A 27,287-nucleotide genomic window follows, 5' to 3' on the forward strand; every position below is an offset into this window, starting at 1 on the left:
TATTAAATTTTCATCTCCCTTCACTATCTGAATAATTTCTTTTATTTCATCATACATTTCTTCAATGTCTTCCTCATCTGCAGAGCTAGTTGGCATATAAACTTGTACTACTGTAGTAGGAGTGGGCTTCATGTCTATCTTGGCCACAATAATGCGTGCACTATGCTGTTTGTAGTAGCTTACCTGCATTCCTATTTTCCTATTCATTACCAAACCTACTCCTGCAGTACCCCTGTTTGATTTTGTGTTTATAACCCTGTAGTCACCTGACCGGAAGTCTTGTTCCTCCTGCCACCGAACTTCACTAATTCCCACTATATCTAACTTTAGCCTATCCATTTCCCTTTTTAAATTTTCTAACCTACTTGCCCGATTAAGGGATCTGACATTCCACGCTCCGATCCGTAGAATGCCAGTTTTCTTTTTCCTGATAACGACATCCTCTTGAGTAGTCCTCGCCCGGAGATCTGAATGGGGGACTATTTTACCTCCGGAATATTTATCCAAGAGGTCGCCATCATCATTTAATCATACAGTAAAGCTGCATGCCCTTGGGAAAAATTACGGCCGTAGTTTCCCCTTGCTTTCTGCCGTTCGCAGTACCAGTACAGCAAGGCCGTTTTGGTTAGTGTTACAAGGCCAGATCAGTCAATCATCCAGACTGTTGTCCCTGCAACTACTGAAAAGGCTGCTGCCCCTCTTCAGGAACCACACATTTGTCTGGCCTGTCAACAGATACCCCTCCGTTGTGGTTGCACCTACGGTACGGCTATCTGTATCGCTGAGGCTCGCAAGCCTCCCCACCAACGGCAAGGTCCATGGTTCATGGGGGTGGGAAGGGGTGGGGGGTTTACTTTCATCATAACTGTAAAATGCAATACCATTTGCAATATTGTAGATTACAATATCAAATTCACAATCAAAAAATGTGATACCATATCTCTGTGCCTTTTTGGCACTAACATGGTTTATGATACTATTTTACATTGTCAATAGTTCATGAAATACTGTGTGCAGCATAGACACTACTGAAACATCATAGTATCTGATAAATTCTGTGTGCTATTTATTTATTTATTTGTTTATTCCATGTGATCTGATGGTACACAGTGTGTTGCAGATGTTGGAAAATATCAGTTAACATTGTTAACATATATTAACATATAGTATCCTAATCATCAGAAAAGCAAAACAAGGATAATGGAATGTAGTCAAATGTAGTCGGGTGATGCTGAGGGAATTAGATTAGGAAATGGGACACTTAACGTAGTAAATGAATTTTGCTATTTGGGGAGCAAAATAACTGATGATGGTCGAAGTAGAGAGGATATACAATGTAGACTGGCAATGGCAAGGAAAGTGTTTCTGAAGAAGAGAAATTTGTTAACATTGAGTATAGATTTAAGTGTCAGGAAGTCGTTTCTGAAAGTATTTGTATGGAGTGTAGCCATGTATGGAAGTGGAACATGGACAATAAATAGTTCGGACCAGAAGAGAATAGAAGCATTCGAAATATGGTGCTACAGAAGAATGTTGAAGATTAGATGGGTAGATGACATAACTAATGAGGAGGTATTGAATGGGATTGGGGAGAAGAGAAGTTTGTGGCACAACTTGACTAGAAGATCGGCTGGTAGGACATGTTTTGAGGCATCAAGGGATCACAAATTTAGCATTGGAGGGCAGCGTGGAGGGTAAAGTCGTAGATGGGGACCAAGAGATGAATACACTAAGCAGATTCAGAAGGATGTAGGTTGTAGTAGGTACTGGGAGATGAAGGAGCTTGCACAGGATAGATCAGCATGGAGAGCTGCATCAGACCAGTCTCAGGACTGAAGACCACAACAACACAACAATAACAGTATCCTAATGTATTATATTGCTCAATGTTTTCAATTTAACACAAGTAGCAAGATTACTTTTCTAAGTATTCATTTACAGAGTAAAAACAGTGACACAACAAATATGACTTCACGGCTTTTCTAAATTTTATGTTGTCTTCAATGCACTTAATACTAGTGGGAAGATTGTTGAACAGTTGGAGGCCTATGTGGAAAGCTCCCTTTTTACACAGTTGAGTGTTTCTACATAAAACATGCAGATTTGAGTTTTTCTTGGTGTTGTGTTTATGTATTTCATTATTTTTTATGACTCTGGAGTGAGTTGGCACTATGTGGTTTCTGAAAAATTTTAAGAGTCTTGAGAATGTATAGGCAAGGCAGTGTAAGGATTTCCATCTTTCTGAAGATGGGTTGGCAGGAGTCTCTGGGTTTGCTCCCAGTAATAACCCTTATTGCTCTCTTCAGGATTTTGAATGTGCTCAGGGGAGTTGGATAATTTCCCCAGAATATCACACCATATTTTAGGTTGGCTTCTAAGCGTAGTATGCGCTGATTAATGTTTTCAGGCTAGCACATGATTTCAATACACTCAGTGCATAACAGCCAGTACTAATTCTGGCATTTACCTTTCCTGTATGTGTATTCCATTTCAGGTTATCTTGAGCCCACAGACACAGGAATTCAAAAACAGTGTCAGTATCTATTGGCTGGTTATTTACAGTGACAAGTGGCTGAGAGGAATTTGCATTTTGTTTTGTGTGAAAGTTCATGGAAGCTGTATTTTAGGTGTTGATAGTTAATCTGTTGATTTTAACACAGTTGCTGAGTTGTTCAGTGGCCAAGTTCACAGCTTTTTGCACAGACTCTGTATTCTCCCCTTTGAGGAGAACAGTTGTCTAATCAGCAAATATTATTGTTTTGTGTGCATCTACATTCAGGCTCAAATCATTAATATACAGGAGGAAAAGTAGGGGTCCCAATACTGAGCCCTGCGGAACACCTTGCTTTACAGTTTTAGTACTTGATACTATTTCGGTTATTGAGTTGCTTTGTCTATTAGTGTATTTCATGCTGACTCTCTGCATCTGATTGGTTAGGAATGTAGCAGTCCAATTGTTTGCAATTTCTCTGATACCATAGTCCATCAGTTTTTTGTACATTATTTTTTCAAAAACTTAATTTATACACAAAATTATATACTGTACACAGATTATATTATGTCTCAGTTTTATGGGAAACAAGTGCCCACAGATTTCAATAACTCTCCTGATATCTTTTACACACTTCGGTGAAGATAGGATTTGTATGTTTTAGAGTTTGTGTTATAGACATTTACATAAAATACTGGTAGCTCAAAGACCAAGAGTAGTACAATTATTTTACTAGTTATCAGACAGTATCTTCAAGGTATTTACAAAAATGATAAAATGTTATGCAGTATTTATGGGGTATGGGTATGGTATGCAATGCCATAGTAGTCTTGTACCTGTTAGTATCAAGAATCAAATCCCCCCCCAACTCATAGTTGGTTACATAACTAACAAAAAGTCAGCTGTGATTGGTAGCCGCCTGGTCTCAGTTGCCTTGTCACGGTTCATGTGGCTGCCCCATCAGAGGCTCGAGTCCTCCCTAGGGCATGGATGTGTGTGTTGTCCATAGTGTAAGTTAGATTAAGTACTGTGTAGGCTAAGGGACCAATGACCTCAACAGTTTGGTCCCATAAGACATTACCACAAATTTCCAAATTTCAAAACATCAAAGAAAAAATGCAATAGTACTAAGATATTTACAAGTGGGATATGGTTGGGTTGAAACACTTAAAAACTGGAATTTCCGCACAGATAAATGTTGATCATTACATGTTTCCATAAGTCACTATATGGTTGTAACACTTGATGCACATAAAGCACAAGACAAACTCAGTATAGAGTCTCCCATCTGGAGTAAAATGTTTCAAAACTTAGTATATACCTCATCATGTTTTCAGAAAAGTAACAAAATAACTCCCACCTCTCATTAGATTTTCAGAAACAGTAGCAAAACAGTTATACGTCTCATGTGTATAGTCTGGTACAATAAGTAGTTCAATTCATATTGTCACATAGAAGACGGTGTAATTAGATGAATGACGAACATCAACTTCACTTAACGAAGGTTTATTCAGCACTTGCACCTACAAGAGCGCGGAGCGAACTGCCTCTGGCCAAAACACATACAGTACATATACAGCTACAGAACATTCCAGTGCAATGATGTTTGACATTTGTGGATACTTCTAGAATGTACTTGAACCGAATATAGAAATCAAAATTGTACCGTCCAGGTGAATTTCAAACTCACGACCCTCCATGCAACAGTCCAGTATCATAACCACCAGACCACTGTGCTACTCAGCTTCATCTGTGACATTGCTCCTTCCTTAAGAGAACAATGTCTCGGTGTTATGTCCTCCTAGCCCGGGAACAAGTCATCAGTCCTGCATATTCCAATTACCAATGACTGATGCTTGCCCTGGCGGTGGCCATCTTAGAACTTCTGTTGCCGCTATGCTCTTCATCAGCTTTCCGCTTGTTGCCTGTCACTGCAGCTTCGAATTTACCCTGGGTAGCAGCATCCTTGTAGGGCTTCATGCAAAGGACATAGACTGTATCTTTGATCTTTCGTCGTCATGCGTTACGATCGAAATCATCAACTTCATAAGTGACATCAGAAAACTGTCTTACAACCTTATAAGGTCCAAAGTGGCGCCTAAGGAGCTTCTCAGAGAGACTAATCTTCAAAGCAGGAGTGAAGATCCAGACGAGGTCACCAGGCTGATAAACAACAGGGTGGTGGCTTGTGTCATACTTTCAGCGATCGTTTTCTTGACCCTGCTACGTGTGGAGTCGAGCTAACTGCCGAACTTCCCCTGCTCTGGTTAACACCTGGCCGAAGTAGTTGTCGTCCATGTCATAAGCATAAATCCCGTGGTGCCTCGTTTGGCAGTGTTGTAGGCAAACGTCACGAAAGGTAGCACCTCATCCCAGTTGCTCTGCAAAACATTGGCAAACATTGATAGCATCTCGGCCAAGGTAAGCCCATTAGTGTGTGGATGGTAGGTAGTTGTCATGTGATGAGTAATATTACACTGATGGTGGTTTATTTCTGTTATAAGGTATGATTGAAAAACTTTCCCTCGATCCATAATTAATGGCTTTGGGGCACCATGTTTTAATGCAATGACTTCCATGATGAATTTGGCTATCTCAATTGCTTCACTTTTCACGGCGTTTGTAATGATGGTATAGCGTGTCAATGATCCATCTATTGTCTCTAGCAGACATTGGAAATCATTCGAGGAGGTCAATCCCAACACGCTGGAAAGGTGTTTCAGCTGGTGGAATTGGTATGAGTTGGCCAGGTGGTTTCTGAGGAACTGCCTTTCTCCTCTGGCACTCTCAACAGTGCGAGACATAGTGATGGCCAGAAAAATCTCTTGCAGATAATATCATGTTTCTTAATAAATCCTAAATGTCTGGCCTCAGGTGTGTCATGGAATTTCTGCAGAACATCTAAGTGCATGTCTTTAGGGATCACTGGTAGCCACCTCTTTCCGAACGGATCAAAGTTTTTCTTGCAAAGTAATCCATTAACTACCTTAAATTGTCCTTTCACATCCTCTGACCGATTTAAGGCAAGCATAATTTGAAATATCTTCGCGTCCTTCTTCTGCTCAGCAGAGAGATCCTGGAGTGCAGTGAGACAGTCACTATCTTCATCAAAGTCTTGATCGTCTAGTGCAGGGTTTCTTGAGAGACAGTTGGCATCTTGGTCTTTCTTCCACTTATGTACACTATGGTAATGTCATACTCTTGAAGATGTAATGCTCACCCGGCAAGTCATCCTGTTGGATCCTTAAGACCTGTCAGCCAACAAAGGGAATGACGTTGTGTAACAGCTGTGGATGGCCTTCCTTGAAATTTGCACATGGCCCACGTCACAACAAGACATTCTCTTTCTATAGTTGAGTTGTTTCGCTCGGCTTTTGTAAGTGTCCTAGAAGCATAGACTATAACCTTCTCTTTTCCATCCGAAATTTGCGCCAGTACAGCACCAATCCCATACCAACTGGCATCTGTGTGTAGTTCTTCAGGTACTCTCTCATCATACAGACCAAGTCATTTGTCAGAACTTTTTGCAGCACATTGAAAGAATTTTGTTGAGCACCGCCCCAGATAAATTTAGCATTAGTTTTTAACAACTCTTGGAGTGGCCTGACTTTGACACAAAAGTCTTTGATAAAATGACGGTAATAAGAACATAATCCGAGGAAGCTTCGCACATATCTAATACTTGTAGGAATAGGAACTTCTGTTATAGATTTCACATTTTATGGGTCTGGCCTCTCACCTTCATTTGACACAAGGTGTCCTAGTATTTTGATTTCTTTTGCTCCAAAGAGAAACTTTCTTGGATTAAGTTTCAGTCCATCTTGTTGGAGACTCTTAAGAATGGTCCTCAGTCTTTTTATATGTTCATCAAATGTCTCTGTGAACACTATAATGTCACCTAAATAACGAAGACCCATTGTCCCCTTCAGGTGACATAGAAGATTGTCCATCATCAGTTCAAAAATTGCTGGTGCATTACACAAACCAAACAGCATTACCTTAAACTCATACAGGCCTTCAGGGTTGATGAATGCAGTTTTCTCATGATCAGCCTCATCTACTTTGATTTGCCATATCCCGAGTACATGTCCATAGTTGAGAAAAACGTAGCCCCTTTCAGACAATTTAGTGTATCATCAATTCGTGGAAGAGGGTAAACATGCTTTTTAGTTATTTTATTAAGCTTTCTGTAATCAACACAACAGCACCAACTGCCATCCTTCTTCCTGGTGAGAACCATTGGTGATGACCATGGGCTGTGCAAAGGCTGAATGATGTCATTTTCATATTTTCTGTACCTTGTCACAAATTATTTGGCATTCTCTTGCTGACACACAGTATGCTCTCTAGCTTGTTGGTTGATGGTCTCCAGTGCTAATCCAGTGCTTCACCTGTGGATTGAAGCATTCAGAGTACTCTTGAAGAATGGCAATTAGCTTCTTCAATTGTTCCTTAGTGAGATCTGGTGGTAGTCGAACTAGAAGATCTTGTCTGATAATGGTAGCACTAATTTGCCCACAGACTCAGCATGAGAGTTTTCTATGACACTCAGCTGTTCTTCAATTAACAGTTCAGCATTTGTAACACACAAGCATCTTGGAAGGATCTGCAGTTCTCGGTGACAGTTAACTATCCACAATTCTCTGAATCTGTTCTTAAATGAGACGACAGAGGCTGGGATGACCAAGTTACTCTTCAGTGGTATGCTTCTCTTACATTCCACTGCAAGATCCATGGGTTGATGCATGGTGTGACACGTTACACATTACCTTTCTAGCACTGATTGCGGGAGTGATCACTTCATCCAGCACACATAGTCTCCACACACTTGGATGCGCATCTTCCTGTCCACAGTATCTTATCGCGTCTAGCATAATCTTTGAGTGACTGCAATCTATAATTGCCTGAGAAGCTTTCAAAAAGTCCCATGCGAAGATGATGTCATAACTACACTCTTGTAAAACGATGAATTCTTAGGGCTGTGTATGGCCACTTATACCCAGACAAATGGTACATCTTCCTTGAGGTTTGATATATTTCCCATTAGTCACCTTCAGCAGAGATGTTTTGTTGTCGACAAATACGGTTTTCTGCAACTGGCAACGGTACTTCTCTGAAATGACTGAATATGATGCTCCAGAGTCCACAAGAGCTTGGGCTGGTCATATCCATGAGGATATTGGAATAGTTTCCTATCATTTTTGCAGTGATCGATGGCAGAGGATTTTTCTCTTTGGCGGCCTTACCTCCAAAGAAGGTCGCACCCTTTAGTTTTCCAGGTTACGGTGACTAGGTGAACAGCTGGAGCTTTTAAATGGCTATGAGGATTTTGCTTGGCATGTTGGGGAGTTTCCTCTCCAGTGGCTAGCTTGCGGTGATGATGACCTACATCATCCTCCACCCACATCTTCTTGTTCCCGGAGTTGGGGTCAGTTAATATCGGTCTGGTGTCTTTTAGCATGTGTGTCAACAATTATTCGCTGCCTTTCTCGACACTAGTGCACCAAATGTCCAGGTTGTCTGCAGTGGAAACATACTGGATGGTTATCCTCAATTCTCCAGATGTCAGTCTTCCTTGGTGCCCAAACAGGTTTCTCGTGCATCATTTTAGGAACGTAACTTCACTTGGGTCTTGACTTTTTCACCGTTTTAAAGGGAAATGAAGGACAAGAGATTGGGTTCAATATCTGTTCCACTTCATCTCTTATGACCTCTTGAAGCGTCTCGTTTTTTTGCTCGGCGTGCAATCCAAGTGCCTTCTGAACTTCCTCTCTCTCCATCTGATGACGAATGCTTGTGAAATCAGTTGCTTCCTCCATCACAGACATCAATATGACATTTGGAAGCTGTTCAAACTTCTTGCATGTAATTCTTTTCTGATGCATTGTCTCGATATACTGGCACCATTTTATGAAGTAGTCTGCTGTCGAAACCTCAGAAGTAGGGCTTGATACATGTCCTCAGCAACACCCTTCATGAGATGTGCAACCTTTTCTTCCTTCTTCATTCTAGGATCCACTATTTTACACAGCTCCAAGATGACTTGAATGTAGGATGCTGTAGTTTCTCCTGGACACTGTGCCCTGCACTTTAATTTATCTTCAGTGTTGCACTACCGTCGTTGTGTCTCGTCGAAATACTTGCGCAGTTCCTCCTGGAATACTTTCCACCTTGTGAGCTTCTCCTCATTGTCCTCATGCCATTGCTTGGCAGTGCCCACCAAGTAGACAAATACATTAGCCAAACACAGGGTGTCATCCCCTTTGTTAAATCTGGCTATACACTCATATATCTTCAGCCACTTCTTTGGATCTTGGCCATTGTCACCAGAGAACTCGGAGGGATGCTTATGTGGTGGCACCCTGTTGCTGTCATCATAACGTCCTCTTCTTCTTCAGTCTTTGGTAGATTGCGATCTGTTGAATATGGCTCGAACTCGGATTTCTCACCACGTAATTGATGGCTCTGTCGTGGCCTGATGGTAGCTACTGTGTCATTCGTAAAGTGCGCTGTCACAAGATCCAATACCCAGCGTCTCCATCAGAATAATGTCATGTAGAAGGCGGTGTAATTAGATGAATGACAAACACAAACTTCACTTAACTAAGATTTATTCAGCACTTGCACCTACAAGAGTGCGGAGCGAACTGCCTCTAGCCAGAACACATACGGTATATATACAGTTACAGAACATTCCAGTACTATGGTGCTTGACATTTGTGGATACTTCTTTAATGTACTAAACCTGAATATAGAAATTAAAATTGTACAGTCCAGGGGAGTTTCGAACTCACGACCCTCCATTCAACAGTTTATTATCATAACCACTACACCACGGTGCTACTCAGCTTTTTGTGCGACAATATAGCCTTTTGAGTACTGAATACATCACCCATCAAGTGTTCAGATGTTTCATCCTTACTTACCTTATATGGTTCAGTTTAAGTATAAAAAAATTCATAAGTTCAGAAGTGAACCGTTTACACTTCTCATTAGCTTTCAACAGTGCACAAGTATGTAGTGGTGTATAAGTACAGTTGTTAATTCCCTAACAACATTCTCTAGTTTACTTCCTGTTTTCAGGTGTCACGTTCCTCACATTAGTTACCAACAAGATGCTTAATCACTTTTCTTCTTCTTTTTCTCTGCATTTTTAGCCATGTGCTGCATCAACCAACTGCTTCCATTGCCTTCTATCTCTCCCAATCTCTCTCCACTCTGAGAAAATTCCTAATGCTGAGACGTCCTTCTACATGTCATCTTTCCACCTTGTATGAGGTCAGCCCAATGGTCTTGTTGCCTGGAGGGTTCTTTCAAATGCGTCCTTGGTGATTCTGTTGTTTTCCATTCTAGCAACATGTCCAGCCCATTGCAGTCTCCCCTTTTTAATTTCTGGATGATAATGGATGCTTCATCAACTGATAAATTTAATTGTTCTTTCGAATTCTCCATACACCATTCCCCAACGCTCCCCAGATTTTTCTCATTACTTTTCTTTTGAAAACATTCAGTTTTTCTCTTTCATTCTTTGTAAGCATTCAGCTTTCTGAACCATACTGTGCTATGGGGCAGATGATAGTGTTGTATATCTTCATCTTTGTGGTGATTGACAAAGCTTTACCTTTGAGTGGGTTGCTTAGTGAGCACAGACATCTTGACCCTGAGGTTATTCTTTCCATTATGTCCATTGTTATGATATTTTTACTGTTGAAACATGATCCAAGGTATTTAAACTCAAGAAATTTTCTCAATTTAGAATGTTGATCAATTTCAAAGTAAGGGTATGGGTTTATGACTAGACCTATTTCCATATATTCTGTTTTCTCTTGGTTAATCAAAAGCCCCATTTTGCTGGCACTGTGCCTGAGAGATCTGTACATGTCTTTCAGTTCTTCTTCAGTTTCACTCAGCAAAACTATATCATCTGCATAAGACAGGAGTTTTATTTCACTGTGTTTAAATCAGAAACCATTGTATAGATCTAAATTACTCTCCTGAACCACTTTCTCTAATGCAAGGTTGAAGATGACACATGAAAGAGCATCTCCTTATCATAAGCCTGTTTTAATTGGATAGGTGGGGGATATGGATCCTCTGAACTTCACTGCTGCCTGGGAACCATCCATGCACAGTTGTATCATCCTAATGATTTTACTGCGTATACTAAAGTCTCATAATGTGTTGTAGAGACTACTTCTGTGGCTGTTGTCAAAGGCTCGCTGGAAGTCAATGAAGAGACAGTGGATGTTTATGTTAAATACCCAGTATGTCTCAAAGATCTGTCGTATAGTACACAAATAATCAGTTCTGGAACAGTTTGTTCGAAATCCAAACTGGTAATCTTGAATAGTGTTTTCTGCATAAGGTATAAGTTTTTCCCAAATGATCATTGACAGGATTTTGTATGTTATGTTCAGCGAACTGATTCTGTAATTTCCACATTCCATTCTATTTCCTTTCTTGTGTATGGGACAAATTGTTGCAGTTTTTCAATCTTCAGGCAGTGTTTCAGTTTTCCACATCATTGTGATAAGGTTATAAATTTCTTTGTGTAGTTTGCTTCCACCCTCTTTTAACATCTCTACAGATAACTGGTCCTCGCATGCTGGTGAATCATTTCCTGTTCTGCGATTCTACATTTGTCATTATTAATGCTGTCACTCTCAGACATCGTGCAACTTTTCAGTGTACAAATTACTGACATGTTGCCTAATTACAAAAGGCGTCACAGTTCACATACAATCAATCTTTTTGCATAAATATGACTGAGTATTTACTTGCATCTTTTACTCCAAATAAAAAACAACTTGCATTACAAACCTTGGTGACTATGCATGTTTTTCATAAACTTTCTCCACAGAAAGAAAAAAGAGGTCCCCTAACCAGTCCCTACCTAACATCATTCTCCTCATTACATCAGTAATAGATCAATACTTCATTAAATACATCAAATATCTCCTCATTGCATCAACATAGTAACTTCACCTCATATACTCATAACATCACCTCATTATTCCACTAAATACTCCATCATAATAATCACCTAAGAAAAATCACCTGCTTCAGCTTACACAATAGATCAACCTCACAAAATAACATCACATAGCAGCAGACCTCACAACTGGTATAGCTTTTCCTCTAACAATAGAAACAGACATTACACTATTTACATGTTTTATTATTTTACTGAATGTAATCATTGCATTGCTTACACAACTCATTACCATATAGAATCATGATATTTCATCTTGAGGGTCAGAAAGGAAACACTCCCTACATTACTTTCATTACTTTAAAATACACTTCACTAGGCAACTGTACTTTCAGTTGTTACTTTATACAAACACGTTGAAAATTAGTGTATGACACTAAATATCTCAGGTATACTCTTCTACTATTAGCTACAAGGGTTGTTTCAAAAGTAAGATTCCCAACTCTGTACCCTTACCGTGCATGGTGCAATGCGAAATCTGGAAAGACCACCTTGTTCGCTGGATCCCCCACCACTGATTCCAACAACCAGTGTGGCTTTGCAATAGTCAGTACCAGCCTGACTGCCATAAGCGATGGAGCCCGTCATCAACGTCACCCCCCAGGTGTGAAATTTGTGTGGTCATCCGATTTTTGCATGCAAGAAAGTTACCACCAGTAGAAATTCATCGGCAACTGAGTGATGTGTGTGAGAAAGGTGTATAAGTATTCAACATGTCCGCAAATGGTGTAGGGAGTTTGCCAATGACTGTACAGATGCCCACGACGAACAACAAAGTGGGAGGCCGTCAATCTCCAACAAATTTGTGGGGAAATTTGAGCAAATCCTGCTCAAAGATTGGCTAATCACCATCTGGCAACTGAGTACTCAAATTTCTAAGACTTCTGAAGCTTCAATTGACGGGATATTGAATGAAAAGCTAGGCTACCACAAGGTGTGTGCACACTGGGTGCCGCACATGCTTTCAGAAGTCCACAAAGAACAGCGCGTCGAGTGTGCTCGGAAGTTCTGGAGTGAATGCGACGAGACTAAGGAAGACTTCCTTGATTCCATTGTTACGGGGGAGATGAATCGTGGTGCCATAATGTTACTCCGGAAACAAAACAACAATCGCGCCAATGGAAACACACCGGATCGCCACCATCAAAGAAGTTGTAAGTAGCACCTGTCAGTAGGAAAAATCATGGCATTGGTGTTGTGGGACCAGCTTGGTGTGCTGCTCATTGGTTTTATGCTTAGAGGGACCACCATAAACTCGACAGGTTATTGCGAGATCTTCAAAAAGCTCAGATGAGCAATCCAAAATCGTCATAGGGGAAAACTCAGCAAAAGCATAAGGCTACACCATGACAATGCCCATCCGCATGTGTTGCAACAAACAAAGGAGTTAATTGACAAATTTGGCAGGGATGCAATTGACCACCCCCCTTACAGCCCCAATCTGGCACCCAGTGATTTCCATCTGTTTCTAAAATAGAAGGAGCGCCTAGGCGGTCTACGATTCCAGACGGATGAGGAGTTCCAAGAAGAAGTTTCCAAATTTCTCAATGGGTTGGCAGCGGTCTTCTTTGAGGTAGGAATGCAAAAGCAGATTACTTGACAGAAAAAATGCATAGAAACAAAATGGGGACTATGTGGAAAGACAGCTTAAAGATCAATGTTTCCAATGGTGTAATCGTTTTTTCGAATAAAAAATTCCTTGTGTCTAAAAAAATGGGGGAACCTTATTTTTGAAACAACCCTCATATATATATCCCATATACTTCCTCAAAATTTACAAAAAAATTGTGTATACACTGTGTAATAATCTCATTACTCCTGCAACTATACAACCTTTTACACTTACATGTTTACTGGCTACTTAGGGTGTTCAACATTATTTTATATACTTGTACATTTTGTAAAATTCCATTACCTTACCTTTTTGGTATTGTCGAAAAACATTTTTACTGTTTCACTACAAATAGAAAATCATCATCCTGCGTTACTTTTGTACTCAGAAAATAATCAAATAGGTGTTAACTCTCTGAATTTTACATAATCAGTGTTGTATAGGTTTTATGTTTCTGTTTATTGTCAAAAAATGGCTGTTCATGAATGTTTCCAACAACCAAGAGGGTTTCAGTTTAACCTATGACCTCTACTACCATTATCTCTCACATGTGTGTGTGTGTGTGGGGGGGGGGGGGGGGGGTCTAGTTATTATTTGTCCACTGTCCACATCTATTTTCAAAATTTCTATCACCATTTATGTTCCAAGAATTTCTATTCTCATAAAACTGTTAGTCTCCATGGTTTGGTCCTACTTCCCAATTATTTGGATTCCTGTCATTCCTCCCCAAGGTGTTGTTATTATGTCCTTGGTTTAAATTGTCATTGTTATTTGTATTTCTATTATGATTTGGATTACTTCAGTTTGGCCTCCTGAAATCAGTACTATGTTGGCCAAACTTATTGTATGACCTGTACAACTTTTCTACATATTTTAGGAACTGCTCATCAGAATCATGTGGGCCATAAACTAACCTCATTTGAATTCTCTCTGTTAGCCTTCTCTTTAGTGCATCTATTTGAGTTAATTCATCAAAAGGTTGGTCTAAGTGTGCAAGTTTCATGATCTGATCTTTTGCAAAACTCTTTCATATCCCCTTTCTGCTCCCTGTACATCGGACCATTTGAAAACTCACTCTTTATCCTCGCCTGTTCAGTGTCAGACCAAAACTTTTTCAAGAAACATTTTCCAAATTCATCTATGGATAACTTGCTAAAGTCAGGTTGGTTGGCCCATGACATGGCTTCCCCTTCTAATGATATTTTAATGAACTTAATTTTTGATGCATCACTCGTACCAGAGAGAAAACTACCATGGCAATGCTATATAAAATGAACTGGATGAAAATGCTTGTCATTGTGGTACCAGTTTAGCAGCATAGTAGGATAGCTTGAGTGTCCTACATTACAGAATGTTTTTAGATAAGCTCCATCTTGTAATTGTGGTACCTGTTTTTTTGATAATAGTGACATCACTATGTAAGTCTGACACATTTGAAGCTGTTATCTTGGCTATCTTCTGAAGTTTTTCATGTACATCTGAGGCAAAACAGTATATTTTTTCATTTAGCGTATTTATAAAGATTGCAGCTTATTTACTAGTGTCTCCAACAGCATCCTTACATCTGACTTCAACAGCACGTATCTCAGATCTGAGATCCTTGTCTACTTCCCCTATTTTTGTCTCCAAAGATTGTATTTTGAACTCTTAAGTCTCTAACTCCCCTCTATTATTTTTACATGCTCATCTATAGCTTTCACATGAGAAAATGCACCAACTGAGTCTTTCTTAACATTAGAAATTTGCACATTAAGCTCATGAGATTACATTCTGAGACCATTGACTTTTCAAATTTTTCAATTATTTTTTCAATTGATAACAGTTTTTTCGAGATTTTCACTTTTTTTCAAGTTTTTCACTATTTTTTTTCCATTGATGACATTAATGCCGTAAATATGTCTTGTAAATTTAACCGTGTTTTTCATTCAACATTGTTGTACTTGTTTCTCACAGTCTGGACTTGAATCTAACACACTGCTGTATAAAAATCCTGAGTCTCCACTGATTTCATTTAACTTCTTGGTTGACTGTTGTCTAAAACATCCTGAAACATGTCTTTATTGACTATGTCCTGTTTAATTTCACTAGTTGCAGCTGTAGGTTTGGTGTATTTATTTCATGGTTCTTATCATGATCCATTTTTTGTAAATTTGTTCATAAATTATCAGTGCAAAAAAATGGTCAAAATGTTCACACAACACTGCACTAAGAAAATACAAAAATAAATGTTTTAATTGGTGCTTGGTTTATTATTGTCCTGGATTGGGTAGGTGACGTCAACTTTAGTAATAATGCTTCAACATTTTATAACCGTGTATGTCCATAGTGTTGCATCATTCCGAAACTTCTCCACATGTACTATTTCAAATTGTATTTGGTTTAAAATCATTCCACTTTGCAACACAATTTTATGCTTTTTGGTCACCTGAAACATAAACACTGTCAAAAATCCAAATGTACAAGTATCCTGATCACAGTGGCACCACTTTGATGGCCTCCTTTGTTATGTACAATTGGATGACAATTAATTGTAATAAATGTTCATGGAGTAAAAATAGTGGCCAAATCTAGTGGTAGTTTTAAAGAAAAAGTACTCACCGTGTCTATAAGGATCTCCTTCAATCCGTTGCCTGAATTTCTTCTGTCTAGAACCTGGATTCTCTTGTAGACCTGGAAACCCTATAGGTTGACATGTTTCTTGAAATAATGTTGATGTGTTTCTTGAAATAACATAGACGACAAACTGATTCGTATGTAATTTTCATTTTTAATAGTCCTAGATGCCTTGCTGCCATCAATTACAATGGTCATTCAGTGAAATACAATCCATTTGTATGCAACTCCAGAAAAAACTTTACATCTCTTCTTCCTTCTTTCATGCCAGACAACATGCAACCAAATTGCACCCAGTTTACATCAATCCAAAGTAGTTCAGTAAAGATATAGTCATACTAAGATTGAAACATAGAACATTAAATTGAAAATAATTTACAGAAAATGGAATTCATTAAACAGCATAATAGAACAATTATGATAATATATATATCGTTTTGTAGTACAGTAATTTTATGAAATTTGTTTTTTAATTGCAGTGGTTAATTGTATTAGTATGGCATATACTACTCTACAGTCGGAATTTAAAACATTTCAGATAAAATTGAAAAATGGATAAGATCATAAATTTGAGAATATATATGGCCGAGACAGCTTATTGCATGTTACAAGATGTAGAAACATGCCTACCAGCTTTCATTTATGTAACACCAATCCATCTTGGTGTTGTGATTTTTTTTTTTTAAATGTATTTCCAAAAGCAGCTATCAAGGTGTTGCACTAATCACCTGCATAGGAAAGTTGAATTAATGATGGGAACTTGTGTAAATTCCAGGAAGTTATATGTTGGTACCAATGTGTTTTCAAAAACTATCACTCATATTTTGCATATTTGACCCTACCGGGAACAGCTGCTCCAGAAGAAATGTTGCAAAAGGCCTTTGCTGCAATAGGGAAGTACAATATTTTGACCCAACTTCATGTAACTGATTGCTACTTGTGTGAAGTTCTTTCTTGCAGTACTGTTCTTCCATTATCAAACTGGAAACAACCTCAGATATAATTACACAAGACAACACAGTGTGCTGTTACATAAGGCAGTGTGTTCAGTGTCACATTCTGTCACCTCTCTTCCAGTGTTGTCATAAATCCACAAAGTAAAGAGCCCATTGAAGTGTTTGCTATGTTTGAATGATTTTATGAGCTGCTGTTCATCCTCCAAACTCGCATTTACAGCTCAGTAATTACAGTACACACTTAAAAGGTAAGAAGAATAAGCTAAAAAAATTCCATATTCTCTACTCTGAAAAAAACAGTCAGAATCAGTTTCGACTGTGTCTGACAAATATTTAATTATCTTCACTTTCATCTGTGCCACATTTTTATTAACATGGCCCTTACCTGTTATAATACCCAATAATGCCATCTGATGCTAGCAGTAAGTACTGAAAGCAATTATGTCAACGGTAAGAAAAAAAATGTTTTTGAGAAATTAACACAAGTGAATACATTTAGCAGTCTCTAATCATTAAAACCTTCACTATTCCATGGGATATAAATTTAAAATATTCAGTTTATGTCAGTTCTGTACAGTTTTCAATGTCAGCACTCTGTTAGATTTCTGGTTCTGCTATTCAGTTCCAGTGTCACATGGTTAGCATGTGTGCAGGACACAAAGGTGGTATTACTGCGGGCCATGAACATTGTGGCATGCCTCAATGTAATGAGCTGACAAAGTGACAATTCATCTTTGTAACAATTACACAAGGTGGCCATGTGATCCTAATCAAATTATGGGTATAGCACTTATGGACTGGCTGAAATTCTTATTTTAAAAACTCATTACAGTGCATAATGAGGCACTTAGATTTGCAACACAGAGGTGTTACGGATACAAGTGAAGCAGCAGGTCATGGTGGATAAAATGTGGTTAATATCTGGATTCTCTTGCAGAGATGGAGTGAACAGCCACATTGGTTGACCAGCATGTACTATGAATGTTTAAACTGCTGATTCTAAGGAAGTGGACTTTGTAGGCTGCTCTGTCTTTCTCGCAGAGAAAACTAAATCTTCTCATAGTGTATGATATCACAGCTCTCAAAATTTATGAGGCATGATTAATACTGGTAGTTTCTTATCTGGTATAATCATCCTAGTGCTCTTTACATTAAATTACAAATGCACCCTGAGGTAAAGCTTATCTGGGATATTCAGGACACACTCCTTTATCTCTAAAAATAGGTTAAAGTGGTATCTTTCTGCCAAGTACTGGCACACACCTGATTCACTGTAAAGGAGTACTATAATAATGTACAGTGAAGGATCAGCCTATTGGGTGATTTAGTGTGCACAAATGCAAGGTAACTTATAACTGAATTTATGTACGTACCTTGATTTTTTCCCTATCACAACACCTCTCAGGTTCCTCTCCATTTGAACTATGACTACCGAGTGTCCTATTTTGTGGAAAAAAATGAAAGCCTCAAAGTTAGAAAGTTAATGTGTATTGAAGGGTTCTTGAAAGAGGCCTTGCTTTAACTGATTGATTTGCTGATAACTGTAAGTGTTAGAAAGAATATCATAAAGTCAAAAGATTTCACCTTAATTAAGAGATTAACATAAAGAACTAAAATATCAGATCTGATATCCCACCTTTTGGAATATGGAAAATTTGAAATGGAACATTAGTACTTCATATGACTGATAGCAGGAATCATTTGAAGACTTCTGTCTCTGCAGTAATGTATCTACAATCCAGCACAATTTCTTGTAAAAGATTTACTCTTTTCAGTTTTCCATTATAAGAAGTTAGTAATACAAATAAATTAATGCGAACAGCAAATTTCAAACAATGCTATGTATATGTAGGAGGGCATCATGGCTTGCATCACAATCATAGGAAGATTATCTTACAATGCATTCTTACAATGTATTATGTGAATCAAATGATGGAAAATCCAGTATGGAATGTAACAATACAATAAAAAAGTAAGTTTCCACTCCCCATACCATGAATAATTTGAAACATTGGATTTAAATACCATCATATAGAATGTGTAGTCAAATGTTTCTGTACACTGTCAACTTATTTAAGTTGATCTCACCATACCCCTTTGTCCATTGGTTTTGTTGTCTTGCTCACCTTATCTTCTAAGTGTTTTGCTCTTCTATATATACTGAGTGATTATACTTAAAGTGCAGCAACTCACAGATGTCCAGTGTAGGTTATTGTTATCATATGGCAGTGAAACTTGGTAGATATTATAATGGATTAATGTGGAACCAATCAGATAAAATTAGTTCCAATTTGGCCACCAGGTGCAAATCTGGTGCTGTGAAAGCAAGAAAGATGTATAGAAATGTTTCCATATCTAATGGATTAGAAGTAGTATTTGGTCAGAAAATAAGAAAGGCACAGTTTAGATTTTATAATTAATGCCACTTACACAATTAGTTCAATATGAGCACTGTAGACATCAACTAGATGCTGCATCCATAAAATGATGTGATCAGCAGTTATTCACAGCAGTTCTAATGGAATCTGAGAAATGTGTTCCTGTATACTGGTCTCTAGATCAGGTAGAGCCTGAAAGTGTCCCTGATTAACATGTTCCCTTAGGGTAGATATCCTAAAAGTGAAGAGTCAAAGGGATTCAAATAAGGTGATCTTGCGGGCCATGTACATGGAAAACCTCTGGAGATAGCATATTTGTGGAAATTTGCATTAAGTAGATCTTTCACTGGGCAAGTGACATGAGCTGTTTCCCCATGTTGCATGAAAATGGTGGTTTCCATGTAGTTGCATTCTTCCAAAGCAGGAGTCACATGCTGTACAATGAGCTCTTGATAATGTGCAGATGTCACTGTACATCTGACACCCTTCTGGGCGTATTCTTTTCAAAGAAGAATGGACCAAGAATAAAGATGCTTGTGAATCTGCACCACACAGACACGTTTGGCACTGCAATGGCTCTTCATGCACAACATGTGGTTTTAACAGTACCTCAGATTTGGCACGTCTGTGTGTTTGCTGCACCCTTTAATGTAAAATGTGGCTCATTGCTCCATAGAAATTGCCAGACTGCATGAGCAAATTCAGAACATTGCTGTGGATTATGAGGTTCCAGTTGCTGCACCGCCTGGATCTTGTATGGCTTTTTTTGAGTCATCAGTATTTTCTGTCTGGTTTGAAGCAGCCGCCATGAATTCCTCTCCTGTGCCAACCTCTTCATCTCAGAGTAGCATTTGCAACACCTGCCCTCAATTACTTGATGGATATATTCTGATCTCTGTTTTCCTCAACAGATTTTACTCTCTACACCTCCCTCTAATACCATGGAAGTTATTTCCTGATGTCTTAACAGATGTTGTACCATCATGTGCCTTCTTCTTGTCAGTGTTTTCCATATATTCCTTTCATTACACAACTTTTTCGTTCCTTACCTTATCAGTCCACCTAATTTTCAACACTCTTCTTTAACACCAAATCTCAAATGCTTCTGTTCTCTTCTGTTCTGGTTTTTCCCCCTGTCAGTGTTTCACTACCATATAATGCTGTGCTCCAAATGTATATTCTCAGAAATTTCTTGCTCAAATTAAGTCCTATGTTTGATACTAGTAGACTTCTCTTGGCCAGGAACGCCCTTTCTGCCAGTGCTAGTCTGCTTTTGATGTCCTCTTTGCTCTGCCCGTCATTTGTTATTTTGCTGCCTAGGTAGTAGAATTCATTAACTTCATGTACTTCATGACCATCAGTCCTGATGTTAAGTTTCTAATTGTTATCATTTTTGTATAATTCTTCTTCACTTACATTGAGGATAGCAATGCCATCAGCAAATCGTATCATTAATATCCTTTCCATTTGAATTTTAATTCTCCTCTGGAACCTTTCTTTTAGTCCCATCACTGTATTAACCATCTTTCCCTGTAGCTAACCCCATTTTTGTCAGAATTTTGAACATCTTGCACCATTTGATACTGTCAAACACTTTTTCCAGGTCGGCAAATCCTATTAACATGTCTTTATTTTTCTTTTATCTTGCTGCCATTATCAACTTCAACATTTTTCTTTTATCTTGCTGCCATTATCAATTTCAACATCAGAACTCCCTCTGTGGTGCCTTTACCTTTCCTAAAGCCAAACTGATAGTCATGTAGCACATCCTCAATTCTCTTTTCAATTCTCCTGTCTATTATTCTTGTCAGCAGTGTGGATGCATGAGCTGTTAAGCTGATTGTCTGATTGTGCTATAATTCTAGCACTTTTGGCTCTTGCAATCTTTGGAATTGTGTGGATGATGTTTTTCTGAAACTCAGATGGTATTGTCAGACATGTATAGTTTTCGGTGTAAAATAGACTGCAAAATGTTCTGTACTGTTGACCATGGGACGGACAATGCTTGTGATACTGCAGAAGCACTAGCACCACCTGAGGCATTTGTTGTATGGTCAATAATAGCAACAGCAACCTCATCAATAACTTCCACTGGGATAGGATTCCTTCCTCTTCCAGGTGCCAAGGCAAGCTCAAACCATTTAATGACATTGGGCCTCTCTACAGACCTTTAAGTCGGCAAAAGAATCTCAATGTAGCACTGTAATTACTGACAATCATGTACAACAATTTCACTGACAGTGCAAGGTCTGCCTTCCTGCTAACTGTACTGTTTATTCACTTTATGGCTTGTAGAATGAATGTGTGGATGTCACACCATCATATAAACTGTGTATAGTGCCAAATTTGCACCTGTTGCACCTGGTCACCAAAATTGGAATTAATTTTTTTCCAGCATAAATTGGTTTCACATAACACATTAGAATATCTACCAAGTTTCACTGCCATACAATAATTACAGCCCACACTGGACCTCTGTGAGTAGCTGCACTTTAATTATAGCCATCTGATACATTAACCCTTGTCTTTTTGGGTCACCTTCATTTTCATTTTTTATTTTCTCTTGTCACTGCAACTCTTACTCTGTGCAATCTAAATGTTGGCAATGTAGCTAACTACTGTACACAAAGGTAGTCATTGTTATTTCATAACTGTAGTTCATTTTTGTGCATTTCAGGATGATGGGGCACTTCTAACCATTCACATTTGTGCACACACTTATAAAACAAGAACTCCTGCTTCTCTTTCATAAAGATAGCAGATATAATAGTATTGAGTGCTGCCTGTCTATGTGCTTCCTCTCTCTCTCTCTCTCTCTCTCTCTCTCTCTCTCTCTCACACACACACACACACAGACACTCACAGTGAACCTCCTTCTAAATTACCAGTCATCCTGCATAGCTGGTACTAGCCAAGTTGTCACTATTGGGATTTGACTGCTTTCTACGCATCTTAAGACGTGCCCAGTGTATCTAGTTGAAAAATATTAATTTTCTGATTTTTTCAAAAATCTCTGTCACGTGTCTCCTACGTTCAGCATTTTAAAGAATGTAGCAACATTCTGTTGCTCCCTTATGGGTATAGCTTGTAAGGTTTTATTGTTTATGTACCATTACATTTTAAACATAACCCATCACTAACGAAAGGTATTTGAGTTTCTTTTGTGTTCATTCTCAAAACAACACTACAACCATAATCTGTGGTTCATTAAAAAAACTGCTCCATGTGTACCTAATGATAGACAGTGGCATACATTTTTGAATGTACTATAAATATTTTTCATCTTTCAGGATGGCTGTCAGATCAAGCCTGGGATAATATTACTGAACTAGATAAATTAGGAGGATTTCACGGTGTTGCTGATTCCTTTGAGCAATATCCAAAAGACTGGCAAGTATGGTACACACAAAAGGAACCAGAAGACCAACCTCTGATAGGTAAATGAAGTTATATTACGTTTTTATGGTGAACAAGTCCACAATGAGCTCTGCCTTAGCCCAGCACTGCTAACTGAATTGTACATGGCCACTGATATTTTCATTGATTTTTCTTTTTTCAGTTTTTGAATATAACTACTCAAAGAGTTATAGCTATACATTAAACTATGCTGTGTGTAAACAAAATTATGAAATTAATTGGCTATTTGTTACAGGTGATTGGGAAGGTGTCTGTACAAAATTTCAGCGCATGCTATTCGTGCGTTCTTTAAGACCAGATCGCATGTCATTTTGTGTGTCAGCATTTGTAGTGAACACCCTGGGTCAGCGGTTCGTGGAGCCACCTGTGCTTGATATAAAATCTGTTCTCGCTGACTCAACACCAATGACACCTCTTATATTTGTGCTGTCACCAGGTGTTGATCCCACAGGATCTCTTATACAATTGGCAGAGTCAACAGGAATGTCTGCACGTTTTCAGAGTTTGTCACTTGGCCAAGGCCAAGCTCCAATAGCTACAAGGTTTGTAATATTACCTTAAAACACACACACACACACACACACACACACACACACACACACACGCACACAGAGAGAGAGAGAGAGAGAGAGAGAGAGAGAGAGAGAAGCGGGGGGGGGGGGGGGGTGGATAGAGAGGTAGATAGATGATAAGGAAGGATGATTCTTTCAGCTGGAAGAACAAAGAAAAAGTTTCAGGAGTGAAGACAAAGCAAAGAAATGTCTTTGTATAGGTACTCGAAATTTCATAACAACAGTAACTTGTTTTTGCTGTTGTGATTATTATTTTATAATTTAACCTTTTATTCCATTTAGAATTCAACACTACTAATTTCAAAGGAATAAAAATGAATAAATATTTAAGACAGAATAGGAGCCTTCTTACCAGCTGCTGAAGCGAGATCAACTGTACTATCACATCTTCATCCACATACAGGTTTCAAAATATAATTGTGAATACCTGCTTAAATTCTCTGCTACAATCAGATGTCTGCCATGCCTTATGTGAGCTCAGCACTACCAACTCTGTTACTTTGCAAGAAAATGGGTAGGCACAGTATTATTATAGTTTTTCATTAAGTCAAATTGTGTAATTAATAGCTTCCGGCCTGCAGTCTCAGTGCCATATGAACAAGCATAATGGATTAAATGGCCATAAATAAAAAGCCAGCTGTTTGTTTCTCTAATATTCATAATTTACTCAAGATTCTTGTTCTGAATATTTATCAGAGTTTTGAAAGTGTAACATAAGTGTCAACACTGCACAATACCAATGCATAAAAAGCATTTTCACAACAATTGTGTCTTGTAGCCCTTCATCTCAACATGTCTCCTTCCTGATTTTCAGTGCTAAACATGGCCCTCTAGCTCCAAGGTCAATACAACATTTACATTTCAATCTCTTTACTCCTCATAATCATCAATAGCTATAGCTAAAATATAATTTAGCATTACTGTTTTTAACAGTGCAGTTGTGCTGATACTTGTAAAGACAGCATTCCACTTTAATGTTTACTTTTCTCTAAAAGTTATTTTCATATTTTATATATTGCTTCAATGTTAGAAAAATCCAAATAGGACTTGGTTTTAGTATATTGTGAGAATGAAGTGTGTCTTAGAATGTCAAAGTGAGGTGCAGTTTATGTATTTAATATTTTCTGTACCTTGCTTAAATTTATTCATATTTGTATTACCAGTTTTTTAATGCATGGCAGACATTTGAATATTTATAAAAATAAAAAAAAATAAAAAAAATTAAGTGCTCTATATCTGCCACCAACAAAATACCATACCATTTTTACACAGCCAAAATTCATACTGCCAATCTGATGGCATGCCATTGTGATGTAATTGGTAGGTACTCTTAAACACTTCACATTTTAACACGTTTATTAGAATGTACAGATGTTAATAATTACTGTATGAAAGTACTCAGATGTAGATCTTACACATGGAAGCTTGTATAATAAAAGTAACACACTTTTTGTTTTACTTTAAAGAAAATGAATGAGTCATTATATTTGCAGGTTAATCAAAGTTGGTGCGAGAGAAGGTCACTGGGTTTTTCTTGCCAACTGTCACCTTTCACTGAGCTGGATGCCAAAGCTTGACAAAATTATTGAATTGCTACAAACAGGAAAGGCTCATGAAGATTTCAGGTATGAGTATTTTTCTGATGGAACATTCTGTTTATTCAGTAAAAGAATTATAACACATAGCATTTGGAAACTGAACAATTTGTGTTATTCAAATTGTTTTGTTTATTAATTCCAGTTTATAATTGTTATTTGTAAATCTAAAATCGGACTGTCTGTGTTCTCTCTCTCTCTCTCTCTCTCTCTCTCTCTCTCTCTCTCTCTCTCTCTCTCTCTCTTTGCCCCCTCTTTCTCCCTCCCTCCCTCTCCCTCTCTCCCTGTCTGTCTCTCAGCCCCCCCGTCCCCGCTTTCCCCTCTGTTTCTCAAATTTGACTTATTCCATATCCAGTGTGCTATTAAAGTATGTAATGGATCCAAATGCACCAATAAATGATGGTGATAATAGTCATGCCTTAGAAAATAACCTTTAAATATGTGTCACAAGTTCAAATTTTAATTGTTGCAGATTATGGCTCAGTTCCAGTCCTCATCCAGATTTTCCAATCTCTATTCTTCAAGCTGGCATAAAAATGACAACAGAACCTCCAAAGGTTGGTTCCAGGCAATAAGAACTCTGGTTGGATTATTTTTTGGATAATTATATCTGTATGGTGGCAAATCAGTATCCAGATAGCCAATAAGTACAGATTTTCAGATCTAAAATATCTAATCATCCAATAGCAGCATGAAAGTAAAGTATTAATAGGTTGAAATCAATATGAAACGGCAAAAATAAAATTTCATGTTCTCAGAAGTGGGTATTTCTCCGCAACATATGGTTATGAGGGACTAAACAAATGTTGACTAGTATCACTCGGTCACTTTCTTTTGTTGCCTACTGTAAGTTGCTTGTCTCTCCTTAACATTCTGACTGATTTGTTTGCCGTTATCCTACTTGCTCTCTATTCAGATTTTTGTTTTTGTACAAGGTGTAAACAATTACTGTTTACAATGTGCCATGGTGGTGAAGGGAAGATCCAGATGAGCAATTAGATCGAAGACACTTGTTGTCTATCAAGCTGGGAAAAAGGCATGGATGCCTCATGAGACTTTTTTATCCTCATGGCCTCATATGTCACCAGACTAGTTGTGCAATTAGAAATTGTAAAACTAACATTTGTGTAAATGTTACCTCATGGTTTTGTAAATTTTAACAGCATAAAATTAACAATTAAATCCTTTTGTTTATCTGACTCTCTTGCCATGAGATGACTGTGTTTGTAAAGATTAAGATTAGATCCAACTGAAACATGATTAGTTTTTACCTAACATATTCAGAAGTCTTTTGCTGTCACAAACATATTTTAGGTTGCTTCCTGACGTGATAGGTCACAAGTGTGTCATACCAAACTGATCTCAACTTCCTCTAAACGATTGTGGTAGATTGCAAACTGTTATCATTTACACCCCTTATAGCTTATCCCATACTTACAGCTATGGACTCTAAATTCCCAGATTCTTTTTTAAATGGTGTATATTGATGTAGGTTCTTCTTCAGTTCCTGATCCTAGCAAGAATGTCCATTTTATCAAACAAATAAATTTTTTTTTTTTTTGTTGAGATGTGAATAATATCTGTATTGTTGTACTCAACTTATTTCTACATATATTAGTTTTGTTTTGAAATACCTTTTGTCATTTGTTTATGCTACTGTACTTGTGAATTGGTAAATATTTATGCTTTGATGTTGATCCATGGTCCAGATGATGTTTTTGTAGCATAATTAGTAGTTATTTCAAGATATGGTCAGTTACAAAAATGAGAAACAGGTTAATGTAAATATTTTTCAGTTGTTTAAATCCATTGTTCTTTTAGAAGAGATCAATAGGTACACTCTACATGAAACTCATTGTTTGAAATTCCTAGGAATGCAAATGAACAACAATTGAAGTGGCCACAGTAAATGAGTAAGTTAACCAAAAACCTTAGTTCTGTTTGTTTTGTACTAGCACTGTCTCTATTGTATTAACCTACAAATGGGATAGTTAACAAACTTAACATACTTTCACCCTACACTATTGTCTTGAACATACTTTCACCCTACACTATTCTCTTGCATAATTTTCTTGGGTAATGCAGCTATGGTGGAAAAGTATTTACTGAACAGAAGCTTTCATTAAGAGTATTTTGTAAAGTTGATAGTCAAACATTTTGTAAAAGCTCTTGTGTCAATACATTTACTACGTTGTGACAGTTCACCCGCTTTATTTCTTCGTTTGTTGTCCTCAGTGTTGACTGTATTGCTACAATGGCTGAAAAATGGGGTGTGGAGGTAACAACACTGACTACTTTAAATGATGTTGCTGACAGGTGGACATTTGTGTTTCACAGTACTTTACTTTCACTGTTCACAACCTTCCCACATACACATTTAATATATTTAATATGGCCAGTGCACTATTGTTTAACTTTGGATAAGCCTCATTAATAGAGTGCAGGTGAACATCCACGTACTGCTACAGTAGTTCACTATTGAACATCTACAAGCAGTAAAAGCCTAACCACATAATTCAAATTTCTTGAAGAATAAAAAGGTGCAGATGGAAACAGACACTGTTATTGTTTTAACACATGGCCTAATTGTGTTACACCTATTTCACAGCTAAGTTGATGCGTTGTTGTTGATCTAAACAACACTGGTTTCTCTTCTGAAAC

The 27,287-nt window shown here is 38.0% G+C and overlaps 1 protein-coding gene across 1 annotated transcript in view; it reads left to right on the plus strand.

The window, feature by feature from the left end:
* Positions 1-27,287, plus strand: part of LOC126278873 (dynein axonemal heavy chain 2) — a 914,655-nt gene that overhangs the window by 829,841 nt on the left and 57,527 nt on the right. The window contains 4 exon segments of the mRNA XM_049979148.1: positions 22,333-22,479; positions 22,695-23,001; positions 24,525-24,656; positions 25,099-25,183. Of these exon segments, the coding sequence (XP_049835105.1) occupies positions 22,333-22,479; positions 22,695-23,001; positions 24,525-24,656; positions 25,099-25,183 (671 nt within the window).

Source organism: Schistocerca gregaria, chromosome 6, assembly GCF_023897955.1.
Source record: "Schistocerca gregaria isolate iqSchGreg1 chromosome 6, iqSchGreg1.2, whole genome shotgun sequence".
NCBI classification, from domain to species: Eukaryota; Metazoa; Arthropoda; class Insecta; order Orthoptera; family Acrididae; genus Schistocerca; species Schistocerca gregaria.